Below are 25,982 nucleotides of genomic sequence, written 5' to 3'. Positions count from 1 at the left end.
TCCACATAGAATAATTACGTAACACGTATTCGAACGTAGAACGTGATTTGTGCAGTGCGAGGAGTACGTAACACGCTTAATTTACAGCTAAAAATAATTTTTTCACCTAAAAGTTACACCATCGAAATTAATTCACGTAGTGTAGGGTAGCGTGGAGTTTAAACGCGATCGAAAACTTGCGCAAGAGATCGACCCATACGCGTACACTTTGTTGTGTTCGGAAACATTGTTGCGTGTTAATTTCGGAGGGGTTTTTTTTCACACGTTTCCTACGGTTGGTTCGATGTGTCTGGTAACCGCGGTACGAACAACGGACATAAGGAGAGCAAGAATAGGGGAGGAGAGGAAAAAACAAAAAACGATTTCGATAATGGTTTAAAACTATTCGCCGACCACGCGGAATCGGCAAAAGCTCATTTTCCGTTCGAGTAAACTGCAAACATAGTTTCGCATATTACACGAAACACGTGGTGTGCTCCGTTACGTCCAGCGAAACGTTTGATCCCATTATCGCTGTGCGTCCATCGCTGTTGGTCGTTGCATTGCAAATCCGTTGTTTCCGCCGAAGAGGTGTATTTAAGGGGGGGGGCGGAGAAGTGATCACCCACCTGAATCCGTATTTAAAGAATCGATTATATGTGAGATACACATTTCAAATTTTTTTAATGTGGATCATTTTATAACGAAATCAAATTACGCATGGCTGTGAATACTGAATTAGGCTTTTTGTCGGGTCCATAGTTAGTGAAAAATCAAATAAACACAAACGTAACTTTCAAAAAACAGACAGATATTAAAAAATAACTACCCAAAAGTTGATTCTAAGTGGATCCGACATTAGAATAAAAAAAAACTACAAATATTAAGGATTCACCAGATGTAAATATTACCAACAATTTTACTTGTAAATTTTGAGCCTAAATTAAAAAAAAAAAATTATTTCCCCCCCCCTCATATAATTAAGTCTAAAAATGCCCTTATTCTGCCGTACAATTTCGTCGATAATTTTTTAAACACTGTGCTGGACGCGATTCTGCAGACACGGAATTATCGACGGACCGAATCGGTTTTGCGGCGGTGTTACAGTCGATAAACAGCGAATCGAGAAAACATTTCAAAGGAAACGTAACGATTTTCGCGCTTCGAAAATAAACTATCGTAAAAAATGCATCGTGAAAGAAAATCGTTAAACCTTATCATAGAGCAATGATCATGGGTATAGCAGTAAAACAAAACGGTTAATTATATCCTAAGTTAGAATTTGAACTAAACGTTGTTGTTCTCCAGGTTTTGACAACTCGAATTCTATCCATGTAACCACAGTACAGTATTGTGGTTATAACCGCAGTGTTTTATAGTTATGTCAAAAACGTTAAAATGATATCAATTTTAATTTTTTTTCATCGATTTTCCATGTTGTATTGTTACTACAGTAAATTTTTATAATTTTGTTTTACGTAAACAATTTTGAATGATAAAAGCCACACGGAAATCAATTCACATAAGACCGCATGCGCTTATTATCAGAATAAACTCGTTTAAAAATCTATAGGTTCATCACAGTGCAATTAAACTGATCGAATGTAATTTCAACTGTTTCAGTGTTATCCACGGTCAGCTGGGAAGATTGGTGGACATATGATGGCATATCAGGTAAATACTATTTAAAATATTATTGATAGGAAATAGCTAACACGGAATACGTGTCGTCTATCTTAATGCCATAACTAAAACGATTTATATTTATTCATTCGTCGGCACTTGAACACAATTAATGTGAAAGTTAATAAAAGTAAATTCATTTCCAAGAAATTATAATATTTTACAGGTGACGCGATATTTGGTGCACGAACAAATTTGTTAATACCTCAATTGGAACGATATTAAATATTGCAATATTAAATTTTATATATGATTGGAATTTAAATACTTAAAATAGTAACTTTACATAACATTAAATATGTACCAGTATACGTTATTTTTCATATTGAACCTGAAACATTTAATAGGAATTTATTAGTGTCCGAAAACAAATATTTGATATTTGTGTAAGTGTCTAATTTTTAATTCAATGTTTAAAATTATATAACCAATGGTTATTGAATATTTATCAAATATTTATTAAACATCGAATAAATATATCTGTGCTGTGTGGAGGATAAGATCAAAGATTTTCATTTACATTTGAATCTGTAAACTTAATGTTGAATATATAGAGAAAATTAGGGTTCACCGTTTTTTATTAAAATAAAAAAACCGTATTCGTATTCAATAACCATCATCAGAAAAACACATAAACACTTCTTTTAGTATAGAGCTTAGGTACTCTAATAATCACTAAAAATGTATTATTTTTATTTAATTTCGTTTATTAAAATAATAAAAGAAAAAGAAGCAAGACAAAAATTATCAATACAATTATTTTTTAACTTAACACTCATAAACATTAAAAATATATTATTTAAAAAAAAAAAAAAAACTCTTAGCCTTTTAAATTTTTGATAACATATCAACTTCTTTATTTTATTTCTTGTACGTTTTTTGATCGATTTGTATGATTTTTAAAATTAATTTCATAATTTTTTACTCGTAACCGAAGAAAAATTAATTCATTTTATTAAAAAAAAAAAAAAGCATATTAAATTGTTTCTTACTTTATCGCATAATCAAATGTTTCCTTGAATGTTTGAAAAACTCTTCTATTGTTGGTTGCATACGAATTGCGTCCCGTGGCAACAAATCCTTTCAAATCGCGTCTCTAATATTTTTGGGAGTCATATCAATTGCGTTTCGTATATTTAAAAAATCAAACAATATTTCCCTTCTTATATTATTTTTATACAGATTTAGGACTGTCTATAATAATAACTACATAATAATTTCTACTACAAGTGGGTTAAAAATATTGTTTTTGCTCTTTATATTATTATTTCATTTTTAATTGTAACTGTATAAAAATATTATGGTTATTATCTATTGGTGAAAATCTGTCGTTCTTCTATGTATTTTTTAACATTAACTTAAGTAAAAGATATCATTGCATCGGTAAAAATTTGTAGATAACTTAACTTAATTCGAATTAAATAATTTGTTTTAATTCAAATTTTGTTATTGCTTGTTTTAAAAATTGTTCTTTATTAACTATCGAGGTTTTTTCTATATAAATATAAGTTTTTATCCTCAACAGAGTATCGATAAATTGAAAAATGTTTCCACAGATAATAGGGATGCAATTCAGTCATGTTTGAGAAAAACCCGGGACGCAATAAGTATCGTACCTTTTGAAATGGTGTATCGGGGATCGACACCCAAATCTTAAATGAATACACGGGACACGCTATTACATTATTTATTGAATATTAATAAACATTATACAAATATTATTAAGGGGATATTTTGGGCCACGCGGCTGGCTTGAGCAAGCGGCCGCGGCGAGTGGTATCAGGCCTACGCAGGCGTGACTGAGTGATCTGGATGCACGATGGAAAGCAGGCTTAACACGTTCAATGCCGCCGTTAATTCGACAGGCGCAGGCCTGTCGCCGCCGTCGATATAACACGCGAGTGCCCGTAGCCGCACATAAAATCGGTAGATTTGGTGCGTGTCAACTATAGTTGACATCGGCTACGGGCGCCTGTTTTCAATTATTTATAGAAATATGAAATACGAAATTCCTATTTTTATTATAAAACAACTTATTATTTTCTATGTAAGGTAAGTATATTGTGTAAAAACAATAAATATAATATTATATTAAGGAATGTATGATAACACTTTATTCGTCAAATAATAATAAAAATTAAAATGATAATAACAAATAAACAGAACATATTTTAAACTTCAAAATTATACACTTAGTATAATAATTATTTTTCGTACTGTATACATAAAATAATATTAAAACTTTTAAAATATTTAAAAATTATAAAACAATACATTAATTTATTTATGAATGGTAATTTTGATAACAGTTTTCAAGACACAGACCGGGTTGACCTTCACATTCGGAACAATAAAATAATGTAGTTTTCCGTATGCCTTTTGAATGGCACACCTTACATCGTTTTCTTAAATACTTATTACTATTGTTTTTTGTTACTTTTGTGGGAAAATGCGAATTTTGCTGTGGAATTTGTGGTGGAATATTTATATTTTCTTGATTTTTTACTAATGAGGAAATTACGGAAAGTCTATAATCATAAAGAGTACATTTCCTTACGTTTTCTGTGTATAAGAAATAAGAATTTAGCAAAAGTAATTGAAAATAATGTATTCCTATCTTCTTATACCACCTTACTGTCTTCCTCTCGCAAGGATAATATGACAACATTTGGTCCTGTCTATCAACTCCAGACATATACTTATTGTACTTAGTAATCGCAACAGGTTTCAATTTTTGGTCACCTCTTCTGTTAGAAACTTCAATTAACTCATTTGAATGTTCAGAGCTTATAGCTAAAACTTCTCTTCTATCTCGCCATTTCATCACACATATGCCTTCATTAGTAAACTTTCCAATACATTCTCCTACTTTCAATTTTTTTGTTGTTATTTCTTTAGGGTTTCCTTTTCTGTTTGCCCGTAAAGTTCCAGTTATATATGTTCCTCTGTCTAACAGTATATGAGCTAATTTTACACTATTGTAATAATTATCCATATATAATGATCTGCCACATGAATCAAGTCCTTCTAATAATTTTATGACAACATATTCTGTATGATTATAATCAGTCGACGTGTCATGTCCTTGTCCAGAGTATATAATAATTTTGTGAACCAAACCCCCAGGTTCAGTAAGCATATAAAGTTTGATTCCGTATTTATGCCGTTTATTTTTGATATATTGACGGAAGACTAATCTCCCTCGAAACAAGACCATCGACTCATCGAGTGATAAATTTTCACCAGGTTCATAAATATCCGACATTTTGTTATTAAAATATGTTGAAAGTGGTTCAATTTTATTCAGACGATTAGTATCTGGATTATCATTGTCAATAAAATGTAATGTTCTCAAAAGTAACAAAAAACGATTTCTACTCATGTATTTTCGAAAAAAATTCAAATCAAATAACTCACATTTCTTCCAGTAATCTTGTAAACGATTCATCCTTATTGTTCCAGTATGAAAAAGTAATCCAATAAAAATCTTCATTTCATGTATATTTGTATCTTTCCACTCATTTATTCTAGATGTAGAACTTCCAGATCCAGATAAAAAAACGTGAACAGCATACCTATTTGTTTCATTCACTAACAACTCAAATAGTTTGTCATCAAATAATAAATTAAAATAATCAATAGGATTATTTCCCTGAGGATAAACTTTCAGTCCTTTTGTTTTTGTAAAAGGAATACGTGTCACTGTAGGTTTCTTATTGCTCCACGTATAGCCTGATGTAGAAGGAACAGGAGTATCTGAAATATTATCTTCTTCTTCTTGTTCTGTAATATTAATATGCATTATCGGATGTATCGATTCTGGATCGACGTCGTCGTCACCAGAATCTCCTTCCCCCAAATCTGTACCAGAACTCAAGCCGAAATCATCGTCTGAATTTTCCAGCATACTCAATAATTCTTCATCAGTCATAGCACGGTTCATTTTTCTATACATTAACTTATATGTTTATACGATTTTATACAAAAATATATTTTTATTTTAATGAAAAATACGTAAGAATTTACATACAACACTAAGATTACTTACCGTTAATTTTTCTTATTTCGTAAGACATAAATTGTAAATAAAATATAAAAAAAATATGAAAATGTAAAACCAAATGCGCGATTAATACTCAATACGGTAATGAATAGCCGACACAAATTTCAAATGTGTACGGCAAAAACCGACTGAACAAAGCTATGATTTAAGACAGGTTATTGCATGTCAACTACGTGTTGACATCGGCCACGGGCGCCTGTATGTACATGTCAACAACGTATTGACACCGGCCATGGGTGCCCGTTTACTCATGTCAACTACGTGTTGACATCGGCACTTAACGTGTTAAGCAAGTGAGCAATACCGACCGTGATCACTTTACCGGTGACCGTTTGAATAAGCGCGCCAGAAAGGTCTTACGAGTGTTGCCCCTGAAAAGGGCCTTTTTCAGTTTTGGCGAACAGATCCACGAATTGCGGAGCCCCGCGGATAAATGCCGCTGGAGCCGGATTCGTGATTGTTGTAATCGTCGTCCTGGTTATCGCCGTGACGTTGCCGTCGTCGTAATCGCCGTTGGGTTCTTCTATTCTTTTTATCTTGATTTCTGAGATGTTGATAGTTGTGGATAGAAGAATGAAGTGTCGATGCTCGGAAAGGTGTCCGGTATTTGTACCCAATTGAACATCGCGCTCCATCCTCATTCGTCGGTTCCTATCTCCCGTCGACGATATTAAACGACACTATTCTTTTATTATATTTGGTCGCCTTCGTGCCGTTTTACCTCGTCATATCGTTGTTCATTTGTGGCCCTGAGAAGGGCCGTTTTATTATATATGCGCTCCGTTACACTTTTTATCCCTTTTTATACGGGACGCAATTCGTAAGCAGTTTATCAATATCGTTTTTTAAGCCAAAAACGAACGCTTGGTATTTACGGTTGTAACTGGCATATATTTAAGGTATACGATATCTTCGCTAAAGTAGTTCTTGGGAGATTTTCTGAAAGCAATTATATCACTAACATCATCACTATCAAGTATTCTTTAAATTTTCTTCTATACAAGGCCATTATTTAAAAAAAAAAAAAAAAATCGTTTAATAAAGTTATTAAAGTTTTAATAAGTTAATTAGATTTCCGTAAATCACAATAAAGGATATCATATAATTTAATCATTTGCTACTAGATCACGACAGCACATGACAAATAATTCGCTTATATTTCTTTACCATCAAATGAAGTGGAAAATTTACAATTTAATTCAGAATTTTTGGAAAAGTCACTTATTCGAGTATCCCTTGTGTTCTTGGCACCTCATATACGATATTATATAAAGTAGCGACGACGATTGTCGTCCAAGAACAGCGGGTGATAAGTCGACATGCATTCGTACTCGTGGCACACGTGCGTGGTAATCGCTGCAATCGCACTCGACAACATTTATTAAATGATCATTTTGATTGTTTGAAAATCACCATTTTAGTATTTTAAATATCAAATTGTTTAACGAATTATTAGTAGGTTCACTGTTGCAATCGGAATCAATTTTATTCTTTTCGTAAACGACAGTGCTATCGTCCCGTTTTCCAAACCACGAGTCGCCACTGCGTACACCGTTGAAGCAGAACGTGTCGCGTTGCCAAAGAGTCGTGAGGAAAATAAATTTGACGTTTACAGAGAAAAAAAAATAATAACATTAATGAAATTGCGAGCGAACACCGTGACGTTAATCCGCGGTTGTCATCGTCTGTACGAAGTGCTGGATCGAAACAAACCCGACGAAGGTTCTTCATTATTTATTTTTTTTTTCTACCATCCGACAAAACGTGTACCGGTCACGTTGTGCGCTAAGAGGTGAAGAGTTACGTCGTTCGGTCTGTCTCACGAGTAACATGTATAACGATGATCGGTTACGAAGACACTTTTTCGTTGGTGGTGAAACGCTATCGTCACGGGCGGTAGAAAGTAATACGAGCATGGTAAAGAAACATTGTACTTCGGAGCGTTTTTTCACACCCACCGAAATTATCGGTGTCGATAGAAGTCATACTGTGCGATTTGACGCCGATCCAATAGAAATACCGTTTTATTGCGACAATATCGGTGTGCACATGTCGGAAAGACGACCGGTGTCGGACGATGTTGATATCGTTTCGTTTTTAATGGCCAACGCTAAGAGATGGTCGGTTTTCTTGCATGACCAACGATATCGTCGTGCTAAAGTAGTTTTGTCGATTTTCATTAATTTGATCATTATTTTGATGGTAAGGATAAGGATAAGGACGGGTCTCATGGTGTTGATACAAATTATTCAACATTTCAACAGTCGATAGTTTGAATTTTTTTTTTTTATTAATGTTATTATTAAAATTAGTTTTTCTACGATTTTTCAACTTTGATTCAATTGGTAGTATCTAGTGATTTATAATAATTTGTTAAAAGTTTTATAAACTTCCACATATTTAACTTCTAACATAGGATGAACCTCCTTGTTGTGGGTTGTACATTCAAATTACGTTTTTTTCAAAGGCGCAACAATGCAACCAGTGCTAACCTTTTTTATTGTTATTCATTTTAATTAATTAAAAATGATACTCATTCAAGTTAGGTTATACGAACTAGTATTTTACTGTGTACTTACCGTGAACCGAGTACGATAATCAGTGATTGTGTGATATCATTCCCCAGCGCCGACTATAATATCTGTCGATAATGATTGATTGATTGAGAACACATTCATACATTTCTTATGATTCACTAAGCCACCAAAAGCTTAGCAGCTATGTCATAACGGGCACTTACGGTAGCCACGGTAGGTAATACGAACACGAGTAATTTGTGTAATCAAATATGCAACAGACGCAATAATTACATAAGAGTTTTTAAATAAAGTAACAATTAAAATTCAGTTTTTAAAATACAATTTTGTTGTGGCTGAGCGGGTGGTATTATTCATTCCCGAACAGATTACTGGAAAATTGCAAGCCACCTCTTATCAAAACTTTCAATTTTTTTAAACATATCCCTAGTTGTTACATTAGTTACCCATATCGATGTATACAAATATCGATGTTCCAATAGGCCATTTCTATTTTGTACAGTAATTCCACTAATGCAAATGTAGGAGGAAAATGTTGCATACAAGTTTGTAACTTAAAACGTATCACTAAATCTATACATATTTTCCACAACCGTTCTTACGCAGTTACGTAACCGTCGAAAATGTTATTACACGGCATTGTAAACACTCGTAAACGAGTAAAGTATAAGCTCGTTACATACGGTGATTGACGATCGTTCACCGATTTTTATTTCCGATTTGATTCGTACACATTCGTATATTTTAACGGTTTTGATTTCGATTATAATACACTATCGGAACGATATGGAAATAAAAACATGCACGACGATTCCACCCCCGAAACGCGCGCGTAGATACGATCAGCCGTTTGTTTTGTAAAATATAATCGTACGGTGTACTGTTCGAAAGAATTCGTTAGTCGGTTTCGTATTGGGCGCGCGCGATCGCGTGTGCACGCAATTTAACGTAATTCAATAGATGTCATTAAGTATTTTTGTCAAACACACAAATTCGGTGATAAATTATTAAAATATGTATCGGAAACAACTCGGCCGCGTGCTATCCCGATTCGGCAAATGTAAATAATACGGCGGCAAACACACGGTAGTCGTAGGGCGGAGGAATGACGCGTCAATTCACCGTGTTGACAAACGCCACCGTTATCGTGTTCCAGTGGTTATTATACACGGGGGTCGCGGAACTCCTCCCTCAACCACGACATTTAAATAATAGTATCGATTGCTGCGATAATGACGACGGTAATGATAACACACGCGTAATAACACACTAGACCGAAGACGGTTTCGTAATTCGGTTATAATCAACGGGCGACGTGTGTGTGTGTGTGTGTGTGTTACCAGGGTAAACGTGACCAAACTTAGAGCGAAAGGAACAGAAAACAGTTTGATATAAATGCGGCCGATTTGGTACGATTTTTAAGGGTTACGCCCGCGACGATTGGCGATTAGATCCACGCGATTATTTGGTATTTTTTTCCGTCTTAAAATATCACCATAGGAATTCGGTTCGTTATTGTCAATTTTATCGATAGATACGTTAAATATTTACTCGTGTTGTTGAACATTTGAAACGACGGACGTAAACATTGAGTGCTGTAAACACTTGTTTTTTTTTCCGACTACGACTGTGATCAAGGGTTAGACGGCTGGAAAAGCTACACCTCCCCTCTTCAGAACACTTACTCGTAAGGAAATCATCAGTAGTGTAATTTAATCATTGAACAATATAAAGCACATCGATACTATACGCGTTGTTTCCAGACTCAAATTTTATTGCAAAACATCATTTATTGTAATAAATAGGTTTCCTTTGTTTCTCTTCTTTTTGTTTTTTCTTATTTATAAATACTTCCTTATTTTTCAGTTATTACAGTTTTTTTGCTAGATAAAATGAAACCAATCAGTCCCTTCCAAATTTTAATTCTCGGATATGCCATTTGAAAACAATTATACTGTTTATAACGTGCTAGCGATTCGATAAGCAGATCAGTGAACATTCAGATGCTATTTAAATGGTATACCCGTTTCAAAAAATATGCAAGAAGTTCTATTGGGTATTGGGTATATTTTAAAGAAGCCGACCATCTCGTACCAACCATATGCGTGCACAATATGGTGTATTTTTTAAATTTTTTTTTTTTTTTTTTTTTTTTTATTCGGGGGGGTTTAAAAGGGGAAAAAATTTTTTTGGGGGGAGAAAAAAAAAAAAAAAAAAAAAAAAAAAACGATAATGCATAGCGGTACTTATGAAAAACGACGGAGGAGTCGAGTGGTCTAGTTGCGAAAAACATTGTCATTGGGGGGCTACATATATTACTCGTATGCAAACGATCTAAATACGAAATTTAATTTAATATTGACTTTTCACTCTTAATACGGAATATGTACCCTAACATATTTCTCTTATGAATCGTACACGGGACCCGATGAATTTGCACGTCGACTAGAATACAATGGTAGCGATACGAACTGTCACGCGTGAGGTTTTTCGTATGTAAAATATCATAATTATGATAATATTATAATATAATAATAATAATATAATTAAAATAATAATAATTATATTATTATAATTATTATAATATATAATTTATCCTTATGTTTAATCAAATTTCAAAATATTGCAAATATACGAGTATATGCGATGATCATAAACTGTTTTTGATATTCAGAAATCCCATCAGTAATTTTATCATTGGCTCGCGGTTTTAATAGTTGATTCGAAACAGGATCGGATTAAGGTCGTAATATAAGGTTACTTTTAATGAGACATTTTCACTCGTGTAAATTTCATTTTTTTATTAAAATTCAATAATTTGTAATAAATATTAATTAAAATAAGTATAGTAATGTAGTATTGTATATTGGTTGTACAGTCACAATTAAACCCCCGTTTTATGCCCCCCCCCTAGTCCCCTCGCCATTGATTCAGCTTAGAGTTGGTCACGATACTCGGCCGTAAAAATACGGATATAGTACCTACACACGTTTGTTATTACTATTATTACATACGTTTTGCAGCGACAGGACGTACGCGCGTGTCGGGATTCGCGCGGGACAGTGCAGAGGTGGCGGACGGATGCGTGTGACGGTTGAGAACAATCAAAACTTAAAGCCGTTAGGGGTACGTTTAAAGGGGAACGACGAGGACGTGAGACGAGGGGCGAAAAAATAAATATAAAAACGAACCGCGCGACCAAACGGAATGGTCGAGGAATTCCAACCGAATCTTTATTATGCAGGTCAGACGCGCGCGGTCGGCATTTGCCGCCGCTGTCGTTATATTGCGCATACGTAATGTCATACATATGCGGTTTCCGCGTTAGAGGAAAACAAGATAAATGTGTTTCGAACAACGCACGGATTGCAATATGATAAACTAGTTTGTCTCTCGCCCGTCCGGGGGTGGGCGATGGGGGTAAATGTCATCTGTTACGGCGCTTCCTTGTGCTGCGAAGACCGCCCGTCGCTCGCGTATTATTATAATATCACGTATTATAGTACGTATGCACCGTGCACGCGCGCGCATTACTATTATTATTACTACTGTGGCACCCCCGCACGGCCCGAAACGCCATTATTACCGTGTTGCGGTCGACCACAGAGGGATCGGAAATGTCGCGTGCCGGGTCGGTACATTACACCCAGCATCGTACGTACGACGATAAAAGAAACAAGGAGAAACGGAAAAAAAAAAAAAACCCGTAGCGTCATCGAATCCACGGAACGCTCCCTTATAGTTTTTCGGAAGTTTGCTCGACGTCAACAATAATAATAATACAATCTCCGAACAAACTCGTGCGATCGGGAAAACGTTGCACCGGGCCATCTGCCCGGGTATAATATACGTATTACGTATGATATTTTTTTGTCAAACACTCGATACACAAATCTGTACCGGTGATTCCGTCCCCCGCTCAGTTGGTTTAGGTTACGTTGGATATTCGGACGAAAGGATTTCGAAAAATCGTCGGCAGCGATCGATTCTAGATCTTTCTGTGCACGGTCGATCGTTGTAATCCTCGGTCACTTCGCACTGTTTCACGCAGCCCATTCATTATTGTGTTCATCGTACTAATATATTACAGGATACACGAAATTTATAACGAGTTTTTGTGAACTCGATAGTTCGTATGCAATATTGTCGATTGATAATAGTTGTATCTTAACTGAACGAAATTCAACACTATGTGTTCAATAATTCTAGTACTATTTTTACATGACAAAATTACCGAGTGACGATTTATCGAGCGGATTCACCACGTACAATATCATTTTAATTTTTTTAGTCTTTTTTAAAGTTGTTGCTATATCATTTTTATCAAGAGCAATGCACGTCAATATTTTTTCAACTTTTACAAAAAATTAAAATTGCAATTAACACAAAACGTATAAAACTCACGTTGGTATAGATATTAGTGGAAAAAAGTACACTTGACCGTGAAATCCGTTTTATTCGGATGTATGGATAATACCGCCTTTTTTTTATCGACCTGTATCCGTGTTTTTACAATTTCTCGTAAAACTTCCGGGTAAAATATAAAATTACATCTTAAAAGACTATGTATTTGACTATACGAATACTATACTATACGAATTTAACGCTGTTTGATGGTAATTTTCCCTTTTTTCTTGGTATTATTTTAATTTTTATATTAATTTTGAAAAGGTGCACTTCAGCCTAGAAAAAAAAAAAAAAACACTAAAATTCTTCGAAAATCTAATAGGTAATTTAATCAGACCGGAATAATAAATATCGAGCACGCAGTATTTCGATCGACTTAACAGTTTCCGATAATGACTGCAAATTAAAATATTAAATACATTGATGAATTCTGTTTAGAATTAAATTCCTGTAGCTTTTTTAAATGAAATTTAACTTAAATTATTTTAAATTACGATTGCGGTGCGCAATTCGTTATTTTATCATCTGTAAAAAGTTCAAAAAATTTGATTCTGCCAATTCTAGTAGGAACATTTATAATATTACAATACGATATAGGTAATAACTTTTACAAACTGTGATAAGATTTGTAAATTATCTTTTTTTTTTTAATGCTGGTGTTTGTTGATCACTAAACAGATTAAAAGAAAACTAAAATTTGCATTTAAAACGTGTGATCGACAAGTCGAAACGATTATATAACTTTTGATTAAAAAAGAAAAACATACATTTACATGATCTCTTCGAATTGTTTTTCTTTCAAATCTTTAAAAATAATACGTCCAATACGATGACAGACCAATACTCAAACGTGGTGTTTCATAGTTACTGATATTTGATTGTGACAAATACACGATAAACCGATGTATAGAGATCATTGGCTTCCTTTAGTGATCTTTATTTAAAATATTTAAATGATTTTATTTTGAGCTCATAAACAAAAAAAAAATTAACAAAAGCAACTTGCCAATATACGACCTCAATGATTTCCTGATAACCGGAGTAATATATTACTAGTTACGAACAAAAATACATTTGATATTTAACACAATGAGTTTAATATTACACGACAAAGCAATTCTACGATAAATAGCCCTTATCAAGGATATCACATAAACAAAACTTCACAATAATAGAGTAAAATAGTATCTGCTTTACGAGAAACATCATAAAAACGGAGCTGGTTTATACATTGTCAAAAACGATAACACGAGAAATCATAGAAGAGTATTTAAATAGATTATTACCTATAATAGTTTAACTATGGTGATTTATGTATAAATATGTTTATATTAATATATATATATATATATAAGTATTTATATGTATCCAGATAGAAATGGTAATAATTTTCCATTGAAATGGACCACAACTGTACCAACGTCTTATTTTCGGATATTTTCACGTAGTTCTTTTGCGTGTTCTGCCCTTAAATATTTACGACAATGATAAGTTGATGAACAGTTTATGACTAAACACCAGTAATATCAGCTTGCGTTGAAAGAAGTTTCTCCAAACTTACCTCAAAATGTACCTGCGAAATAAATTAAGCCAAGAGAAACATTCAGATCTTGCACTTATATCTATCGAACAAGAAATATCTGACAAAATTGACCATTAAAATCTCTTAGAAACTTTTGCTTCAAAAAAAATCAAGAAAAAAATTTTTTTAATCATATCCAATAGGCCAAGTAATAAGTATACTATAACACAGTATACACATGATATTCAAGTATTCTTACTATTATTAAATCAATTAAAGTTTGTTTAAAGATTTCGTATTCATTTTCTTTTCACAATCACTCTTAAGATTAAGATTAAAATAATTTTAATTTAGGGCTTCATAGTAGTGTATTGTTCTGGGCCTTGCAATTCCTGTCGCCATCTCTGCATACATCGTAGTTATTGTCGGTCCGAAAAAGTAATAAAACGAATAAGAAAATTAATATTTACAATTAGCTATTCTTGTGCACTTCATTTTCATTCACTGTAAAATCATATCATACTTAATAAATAGTTCTTGCTAATAAAACAATTGTTAATTTTACCTAATATTTAGATTAAAAAAAGAAAAAAATTAAAATTAGTACAGTGAAATATACTTTTGTGAAAATTCTTTCACGGGAATTATTGAGTGGAGTTTCACTCGTTTCAGAAAATTAAAATACCGATAAAAAGCAATGCGAGATTTTTTTTTTTTTTAATTTTCAAATGAATAATTTCTTATCACAATCTGATCAATATTGAGAAATATAATTGAAATATAATAAAATGTACTGAGACGATCGAAAGATTACGTGTTTCATGAAAAAAATTAAATAAATAAATACTTTTTAAACTCATATTCAATTAATTTTCTTTGCAGAACTTATAGTATAAAACAATGTATATTATTGTTTGCATTGGTGATTTTATTACTGTTGTAACGTTGTTGCGTATCGTTAATTTCGTGAAAAAATCAACATCAAATTTCCCGGTGTTCTAAGTTTACAAAGGAAATCAAACAAAACAAATTTTCGATTTATAGTGTACACCGAACTATCCGTCGAGGTCCTAGCGACCCTTTGTTCTGCTATTTCAATGTTGTCGGTTTCTTGTCATAATTCCCCTTTACATAGAATCTTTTTTTTCGAATTTCGGCCAGATTAAGGAGTTTGCTGAAAGTATTCTCGGTACGATGCACATCACCATTGCAAATCGGAAATCGGTCTTGAAACTGATCATACTCATATACCCAAGACAATTTTTTCGTTATATTGTAGGGAGTTATTAACGTGCTAGAACCGTAACTTTTTATTGCAGTCCAACTTCAGTCAATACCGTGGTGGTGGGCGTATCCAAAAGAAGACAAACGGTCGTCCGCGAGCGTAAAACTATGGAAATTGGGTAATGAATAGAACGTTTTTTAAAACATTTCAACATAAATCATATATATATATATATATATATATATATATTATATACCATAGCATATTATTTGTACTTTTGTCAATCAAATTGGTCAGGGACTTACCTGCGCGCTGGGAACGTATTTTCACTCTTGCCCTACCGTTTGAAATTAGCTTCGGATATTTCGCAATGAACAAAGGAAAGAGAAACGATATCAACTAGTCGGAGATTGGACTCACCAGTTGGGAACGGTTATGCTGCGATAAGTTTTCAAGTATGTTATTGTTCCAGACGTATACAGCGTTGTGTTTGTAAGAAGTCCACGCACGCCTCACGTTCTCCTTTATTTTATCGGCCCTCCTCGTGTACCGGCAGAAGTGTCCGCGGGGCACTGTAAAACACGGACCAACCAACAACGACCGCGACGAGTTCTGCAAAACGTCCTGTGAGACACACGCCAACGTGTCGCAATATTATCCACCCCACTCGTTCTCGCCCTGACCGTGAACTTATTCGTTATATGTTTTGCCAGTGGCTTATCCAGGATTTTTCTTGGGAGGGGGTTGATTAATTTTTACACAGCGGTGGTTTTTGATAGGTTCTTTCATAAACTTAACATTTGGATGTCAAAGTTATATTTAAGATTTTGGTTCCTATAACCCTTAACATACATCGATTTAATAATATTCTTGTATAGTATAAATACTTTGGATATTGTATATTATAGTAATATAAAATAAATAATTTTACACGTATTAATTATTAAAAAAAAAAAAAAAAAAATAGCAATACATTTTTTTTTTTTTTAATAGGACATAATTTAATAGACCAACATTTTATATAATAAAACAAACCCCTAATTAATAAACATGAATATAATATGATAAATAAAAATAATTAACAATATCTATTTAATTAGTTTTTAACATTTTTAATTCATTTTATTATTAAATGACAAAAAATTGAAGTGACAATTTTAACTTTTAAACCTTTCTGCTGTTAATAAATGTATTGAATATTCAATCATCTGAAATTCCAATGTCTCTATGAATAAATAATAATGCAAGTCAGAGAAGTCTTGCCTCTAAAGTTGAATTTACGATCGATACACTATATCTAACCACGGATAGCTTACTGTAAAAGGTTAATACTAAAATTTTTAAATATTTTACTTTTTCAGTGATTTTCCTTGTCCGTTATTATCATTTTCTTAACATTACGGTGGAGAGGGGGGGGGTGTAGCCCCCTCAATCATCCCCTTGGCTATGCCACTGTCTTTTACCGAAGCACTATTCGCCGGAAGTCGGCTTCGTGGTCAGGGATCTCCGGTCTATCTCGCGTGCTACTGGCTACCTCGGATGTTTATTAAAACATTTTTGTTGACCGTACGTGCGTGCGTACACAAAAGTTTCGGTCACGCGGTTCGTAATTTACTGTTTATAAGAATGTTCCCAAAAAGCTGTGTATTATGCGTGTGGGTATGTTCATGAGCGAGAAAGTGTGCATGCGAGCGAATGAGAGTTATACATACACACACACATACACACACGGATTTATGAGCAGTAAAACATACACGATACACGCTTCGGTTCCGTCCTGACGTGAGAACTTCTAAAACGTGAAGCCACGATATCTTACGGTGTGCGTATGTGCGTTTAGGTAACTAATTGTACACGGCTCGAACGGAGAATTTTATTTATTGCCGTTTATTTCGCTTACCATTTTTTTTTTCACTCAAATTCCGAAATATAGTATCCGTTCCGAAATCCCTGCGGGCAAGACGAGCCGAAAAAGTTTTTCACGCTCCACAGGACACCGAGAACGAAACTATCACGAATACCTCATACAGACGAACCGTTCCCTCGTAAACCACAGCCCTAACCTATATATTATATTATATATATATATATATATATATATACGTACTCGATTACCTTCGTCGATTTCGTTTTCGGTCCCCTAGCGGATAACACCACGCCGCGGTGCACGCTCTACTCCGTAAGGATTCAATACTAATTGCGGTGCATCCTGTCCCATCAAAGATTCCGATCTTTATTCATTTATCTCGATTTATCAAGATGAAGAAATTAATAAATTGCGTTCCTTTTTTTGACTAGTTTTTTTTCCCATCTTACAAATAAATTATGTTATACAATTTACTAGAAGGAGAAATGAAAACAAAATATTTATTCCATAGGCTACTATTTTACACAGGATTTATTTATTTTTTTGAAAATGTTGACGGTTCGACGACTTACTGTATCATAAAATGTACGACTTATATCGTCCGTCTTTCCAATCTTTTTAGACTCTTGGGCCACTTTCGTGAATTTAAAAGGGCTCACGAGCTGAACAATAAAAGAAAAATTATACGATATTCAATTGTACTTCATCGTTTTGGAATTTAATGCGTAAAGAATATAGTGCTTATCGTAGCGTTTATTTCCCCGTAAACTCCCACTCGATAAATCGTATTTCGACGAGTCGTGTACAATAATTGAAGCATTGCGTTCGGTTATGCAAGTGCAATTTGTTGAAGGTATGTCGTCACCCTTTAAATTTGACTGCCTACGTGTGTCTTTCTTTCTCGGCCAAATCTTTAATTCAGTTAGGACCACAATACGATTCAATCAGAATACGTACTGTTATATATGAATCACGACCGCACTACAAAATACAAATGACGAAAACTACTAAGTATACATCGATCTTTTTATTTCATATCCATTGAGATTTCCGCCACGACGTTACATCGTTATAAATGATTTATTTTATTTTCATATCACGCTTATTTATCGCTTATTATTATTGTAAATACAACATAGCAAAGTGGTTGGATCAATAGACATTTACAAAAATATAGTTAGAACTGTAAACATCAAATATAGTTCAGGAAACAGATAAGGTTGATGTTAATCAACGAGAATGGTACAGCCTACCGGAGATAAGAATGATAATATAATGATGTAGACCAGTGGTTTCAACCTTTTATCGGATCGGGACCCCCATTTTTTATTTTTTTGCGACCCCTTCAAAAATGTTTTTTTATTCATCAAAATTTGATTTAATAACCGATAAAATATTTACTCGATAAACAATTTCGTCTAATTACACTTAAAAATATCACAAAATAAACAATTAACTTTGTTTTATTTTGAAATAATATGGAAAAATCATTTCATCCATTATTTTTGGCGACCCCCAAGCCTATGATTCGCGACACTTTTGGAGATCACGACACCCAGGTTGAAAACCACTGATGTAGACTATCGGGAAGATGTTTATAACATCTTAAATAACAGATTTATCTTTTATCGGTTTTGCGTACGATAAAATATTAAAACATTTGGTTTTGACGATTTCGCTTTTTCCAATTGCCCGATTTGTATTTACGTAACACACGATTACTGTGAAAACGTTATCAATCGAATTGTATCGATAATCTTTAAAAATCGATTTTTCTTCTCTTTAATAAAATTCGAACTCCGTGATCGAAATATACGTTTGTAAAATGTTACCGTTGTAAATGAGTGTACAACACGTGCGCAAAGTCGTATGAGAATCTCTATTGCTGTACTGAGGGGAGATTTGACGTATCCAATGCCCTGAAATACCGTTCGGACAACACGATAGTGGTATACCGGAAATCTTTTCCCGAACCTAAGACGCACACCAGTCTTGTCAAACTCAACGTACCAAATGGGCTAAATGTATTGAATTGTTGAATACGCAGGTCACACATTAAAATTTAACCAAAAAATGTTCCTAATTATATTTTAAGTTTACATATAAAATCATCGATAAAACTTACTCGATTATAGTTTATCAGAATATTAGCCATAACGTAAACAAAACATGACATTCTCTAAGGGTCTAAGATAGTTGTGATAAGGCATAAATATTTTATAATTTTTTTTACGATTCATTTTTTATTTTGTTGATTTATATTGGTAAGCCGAGGGCTACAAAAAATTAGTCGCGGGCCACATGCATAACGTACACCATCATCGGTGCCGACGAGATCCGTGCCCGACACGACGGGCTCGCGTTATCTCGCAACTTTTCGGCGAGAAACCACATTAATTCTCACCCGGGACCACGGTTCCGGTTAAATCCCCGTGGTGTCGATCCTCCGCGTGCATTTACATTTCGTTACTTATCCGTACGCCATTCTCGGGCTTTTTTCCCGCGCATGAGACACAATCGAGACACGTTCTCCGCATCGCTCTACCCGTCGTCGTCGGTGATTTAATCCGTTTGCCACAAGATACTTTACCGACGAGGTGCGACGAGGCGAGCACGCGAGTTTCCGTTTCGTAACGGGAAATAAGATCGTCGGAGATGTGCCGGGTACGAGTTGTATTATTATTCCCGTGTAGCATTATCCTCATTCTTCGTGTTCAAAGTTTAAAACTTAATACGAACGTCTCGAAGTTCCGTCCTCCATGTTCTGTCGCCTCGACCACGACCAGAAACACGATACCCGTTGGTGGTAGCAATCGAAATTACGTCCAACGTTATATCGTACGCAACGTCTTGTACGGCGAGTAACCACGGTCAATAACAATTAATTGTTTAGTATCATCAAAGTGTTTTGAATCTATCAGAAAATTAGATAAAAAAAAATATTATAACTACGATCCATACCTTACTTTTTAGTTAACTTATATATATATATATATATATATATATGTATGTATAAATATATTTAAAAAATCATGAGATGAGTGAAAACGAAAAGTTGAAACGTTAAAATATTCAGAGTAATAAACCCAACAGTCGATTTTTCAAAAAACAAAACGATATTTTTTAGTTTCTTCAACCCCAGGGTTTCCATTTCCAGTACTCTCCAGTTACTCTCCAGTAACTCCAGGGTCATTCGAACAACGATACATAGTATACCAGTGACTTCAGAATAGCAACGAGAAGAGAAGTACGATTTATAAAATCAAAGTGAACGCATCCATCGTCCTTGATGGAACATCTCGATGTACGTGTAATATGAACCCGCCATCGCTTTAATGGACTTGCAGTAGCTGGACTCTGGGGTGCACTCGATCATAATAAGTTATTCTTGTTATTGTTTTTTAACCACGCATCAAAATGTTTCGAAACATCGACGCCGTAGTTTACGGTAACTCGGGGAAAATATCATGTGCTCTGAACACATATAGATTCCAGAACGTGATCCCCGAAGAGATCGTTCATCGAAGGAAAATAAAGTTGATATTTTTTCACTACAGTTCTAATTAACCGATGGTGATGGATGATGGCTAATTGGCTTTTACCTTCTAATCGAATGAGTTTTTAGGTGCAGGCGTTCGAGTGAAATGCATTAAAAGTACCGATTACTCGAAACGAATCCAGAGGAAACACCTTAGACCTGTTCACGGCTTGCTTATGAATTTCGTTGACAATAATATCCGACAATATTTTCGGGTGTTTGCAAATCCGGGTTGTGCCGAACGGTTGAACTAAACGGGTGGCCAAACGTTTACACCGGTCGAATGTGATTACATTAAATTACAATAGTGCCGATACAAATAATATCATATATATATATATATATATATATAAGGATAAATGGAATGGAAACGTTGTCGAAACAAGTTAAACGTGACTCGATGTACTCCAGACCGTTATTGTAATCCATCCGAGAAACGATATGGTATTCAGGACAAGTCGACACAATCTGCAGACGACACGCGGCGCTCGAGACGTGTATAAATATTAAACCTTTTCCGTTCGTCCCGAATACATTATTCGAACGGTTTTGAACGTTCGGTGGTGGTTGGTACTACCAAATCGTTTACTCGTTCACTTATTCCGTATGAATCTCGTACGGACGATTTCGATAGGTTCTTCATTATAATTGTATGAGAAAAAAAAAACGTACCGTACAAAAACAAAAGATGCTGTTCGTAGGCGTGCGCACGGGAGGTACACAGTGTACTTGGACACCCCCCCCCCAAAAAAAAAAAAATGTTATAAACGGGTCCCTACAATATTTAAGTTAAAGAGCAAGGAGTTTGTATTTAAATGTTGTTGCAAATGATGTTGCTAGAATTAAATATAATTTATTCTAAAATATTTGGTAAAAAATAAACGGAGTAGAAAAATTACACAAAATATTCTGAGTTTTCGTGTAAAAATTTATTATGGAAATGTAACAGCTACAGTTCTGATTAAAAAAGTACGAATCGTAAACAATTAAAGCTATCTGAAAAAATAAACGAGATTCTAAGAAAACATATTCATTGTGACTAATGCACCACAACATCAAATATACGAGTAAAAATTAAAGCAATGTTTATTTAATTATTTATTAATTATAATTTGTTAAATATATCTACATTTTTCGTTAAGATAGAACGCAGTAGTATTGTAAGCATCCCCTGAAATACAGGTCTGCATACATCCGATGGTGCTATTTAATAACTGCATACGCTAAGATCGATGCTTATTATATTCCAAAAACTCCTGTGTCGGAAGTGAACAATTTCACGCAATGCACAGCTTGGTTTTCGGATAGTTGCGTATGTGAGTGATAAAATATTGCTCGGTGAACTAGTTATTTCACGGGATTTTTTCTGGTATTAAATTTTCGGATAGAAAATAAAATAAAAAATATATTTAAAATATTCATGAAAGGGCCCCCTTGAGAAGTCAAAAAAAAAATAAATAAATAAATAAACTCTATGCTATGTAATTTTTTATATATGTCGGATTAAATCAACTCGTATTATTTATAAGAAAATTCGATTTCAGGATCAAAAAAAAAATGTTGCATGATATATAAATATGATATATAATATATGCGCATTTCTGGACATAATGATTTTATCGTGCAATACAAAATCGTATCTTAATACGATTTTCTAGTATTACAATAATAATTTATGGGTGAATAAGTGATTACGCTTGATGAGGCAAAGAGTAAAGCAACGATCATTAAAAATACACCAATCACAATAATCGAAGCTTGTCATGATTGTTAATTGAAAGAAAAACAAAAAAACAAATTCGATCACTTAGAAGTATGTTCAATTTATAAATTAAAATACAGCATCTAGTTTTATATATTAAAGTAAAAAGTATGTGAATCGTTTTAGAACTTACTGCCGGTATACGTATCCTAATTACAATATATATGAATACAATATCATCTTATAATACTTATTGGACTAATAATTCACTGTACCAATGTTCATCTTGGACAGTTGAAAATGAGTAAACATTTATTTTAGCATTATTATTGTGCACTTGTGTGACTTTTTGAGACTTCCATAACAGTCGATATTGATCGATTTACAATTTGTGTTAGAAAACCGATCGCTATTTTAAACATTCACAGCGACCGCTACAAAATAAAAATATTTAGCCATTTGTAAATATTTGAACAGTTTAGTATATCGATAGTTTTAAAATCAATTTTTTATGAAAAACTGAAATCACATTTTACAACACTGCATTGCAAAATATATTATGCACATTCGCTTCATCTATGTGTTTGATATTAATATACTATGTGCGGTTCCGGGTTAAATAAATAGTTTAGGACTTCGATCCATCGCTTATATGATTGAACACGCGTGATTACCAAAACATGCGAATCGAACAGATAATCAAATGATAACATTATTATTATTAACCAGTTAACAATCACGTATTAATATAGGTTATCGTTTGGGACTTGGTTAAATTCTTCGACGATCGGTGACAATAGGCTTGATGTTCGATAAGGATTTTTTGTTTTCCGTTCAAAAAAACACATTTTAAGCGTATATAGCAACCTTAACCCTCTGCAATTTGTTCGTCCGTTCTAGTTACTTATTATTATAATAATATTTCTTGTTAATAAGTTATTAACAACCATGAGGTTTCTTCTGCATTCATAGTCGAAGCGTAAGATGTAAGATGTTTGAATATTAATGTTCATTCTATGGAACACATATGGGGTAGATAATGCATTCGAATAATTTATGGTTTTAAAATTATAATAATATTATATAACAAATAATAAAAATGTATACAAACCATATAAATAATAATATGTGTACACGTAACCGGCGGTGCACGGCGACCAGGAATCGGGCACCCTACTCATACATAGGTATTTCAACGAGGGTTTTCAGGAATTGTTTTCCTTTCTTCTTTTTTATTTGAAAATTAAGGCTTCAACAGAAAAGGTTATCAGCCTTTAGATGTTACATATTACATTAGTAATTTTATTACTATTAGGTTTAAAATTACACTTTACCAATATCATAATATGTATATATATTTAGTGATATTACTAACATAATATTAAAATATTTTTGATACTTTCAGTGTTCGGCTTTCGTCAAGTGCTTCTACTATGTTTGATAGCGTGTCCAGGTCGACGTGTATTGAGGTGTATTGCATATGCTTCTCCGATACATGTTTGATAGTTAATCCTTTGTGGCATCAGTCAAGGCTCTTTGTACTATATTTCAACCGTAAGCTACCATCAACGAACCGTTTGGGAATTACTGTTGAAATGATAAATTACATTTTAAAAATGTATGAATAAATGTTATTAAATCGTGAATCAATGATGATATAATAGTCGTTCGGAGTTGGTTATCGTTTGCGCGATGTTGTTGAACTGACGAACCAAAACGGTTTGTCTCCGTTACATTCCCGTCGACACATTTTTGTGCGCGTGAATATATTGAAAAACGTTATTTCATTTTATTTTTCTAGTTCGCGCAACGGCCTTGTACACAAGTTACTTCCGAGGAAACAAAACGGATACTGTTCCCATACTAAGCGATTCCACGTACGTTTTTGTCGACGAACAAAGTTTAATTCGGTGTCTCCGACGAAATATCTTTTGCTATCGCTGTGTGTACAAGCATTTGCTTCGGAGATCCGTACACGGTCACACATTGATTATGTTTTTAGAAAAATATATGCGTTTACATTCGATAATACCGTACATGTGTTCACTTATTTTCGCACGTAAAACATATACGACGCGCGTCCGCCCGTACGGTCACAATATCGTTTGTTCTGTGTGTTTTGAGCGGTTTTTTTTTTTTCATTCTTCGCCGACCGTTTCAGTTCCATCGTATTGTCCGCCACACTCTTTGACGCACGTTCAGTATGTTGGTAATCGTCACGATAATTCTGAACCATTCGGATTCCGTTCACATTTTACCTGTTCCACGGGACTACATCGTTATAATATAAATTATATTTTGTGCAAGGCACGTAGCTACGTAGCAGAGTTCTATGGAGGAGTGTATTTTCTTTATGTTTTCAAATAAAAAACGTGCGAAGACGGGAAGTATGTGTAAACGTACTCCACGGGATCATACAGTAATATTATAAATCGTAACATTCGTACAGTTTTCAAGCGCCTGTTTAAAAAGTGAAATCTCGCACTCTACGTTGTATACAATAACAATAGGAAATGTAAACGTGTAGACTTATTTCTGACGGAGTTCGGAGCGTTTGGAAAATATTAGATTTATGGCATTAACACCACGGAGGGTGAAAGGGGTATCTTAACTCCTCCATATCGGCTACGGACTTTAAATTACTAGCGATTATTATTATTCTATTAAAACATAATATTATGTAGTCCGCCGACCGTTGATCTTTCGACGTTAATCAGAACCTTATCTCGGCGCACTTCAGATGAATATTAAAAATGTATCGTTTCACGTGACATTAGACTGTCAACAATTATGGCCATGGCGTTAATAAAACTAATTTACCACCTGGTAAAGACAAGTTTCGACGCACATCACGTGTTTTCCAATTTTCTTCTCTGCCGGTTTTATCGAAATTAAAACAGCTCCGGGCACGTATTACAACGCACCCCGTTCGGTCTACGAACAGCATAATAATAATAATAATAATAATAACTATAGTTGGACTGTACGCGTACGCGAATGTAAATTCATCTCGCAGTATTGCGTTGCGGACCGGTGCGCCGGGTGCAGGGATATCATGGTTCTGAAGACCGCGACTGCGGCACCGCAGATGTCCGTCCGACTTACTTATGTAACTTACTTTTACTTATTTATTTTTAAACATGTACGTTTACAAACAAATCGAACGAAAGGAACGATACGTGTGCTGCTCGTGATACGGTTTTTCTTTCCGGAAAGTTTATCCTCCTCTTCCTCTTCCTACTTCTCCGCCGCCGATTTATAGTCGACCGGATTCTCATCACTAGACGCACGCGGACAACGTCTGTTTCCATTTCACCGCCGTGCGTGCGGCGATTCCGATGATTTATTTAAACAGTTAATCGGGCGGCGGACGAGCGAAACTGACGCGCGCACCTGTATAACATTATTATTATTATATGTGTACGTAGAAAAATATGAGTACGCGAATCGACGGTTCGC

The 25,982-nt window shown here is 34.2% G+C and overlaps 1 protein-coding gene across 1 annotated transcript in view; it reads left to right on the top strand.

Moving 5' to 3' along the window:
• Positions 1–25,982, top strand: part of LOC112683440 (carbonic anhydrase-related protein 10) — a 200,154-nt gene that overhangs the window by 117,684 nt on the left and 56,488 nt on the right. The window contains exon 3 of the mRNA XM_025554488.1: positions 1,603–1,653. Within this exon, the coding sequence (XP_025410273.1) occupies positions 1,603–1,653 (51 nt within the window). The remainder of the gene's footprint in view (positions 1–1,602; positions 1,654–25,982) is intronic.

This window comes from Sipha flava, unplaced genomic scaffold, assembly GCF_003268045.1.
Source record: "Sipha flava isolate LNK unplaced genomic scaffold, YSA_version1 226_pilon_pilon, whole genome shotgun sequence".
NCBI classification, from domain to species: Eukaryota; Metazoa; Arthropoda; class Insecta; order Hemiptera; family Aphididae; genus Sipha; species Sipha flava.
This window is presented reverse-complemented; position numbering and strand designations above follow the sequence as displayed.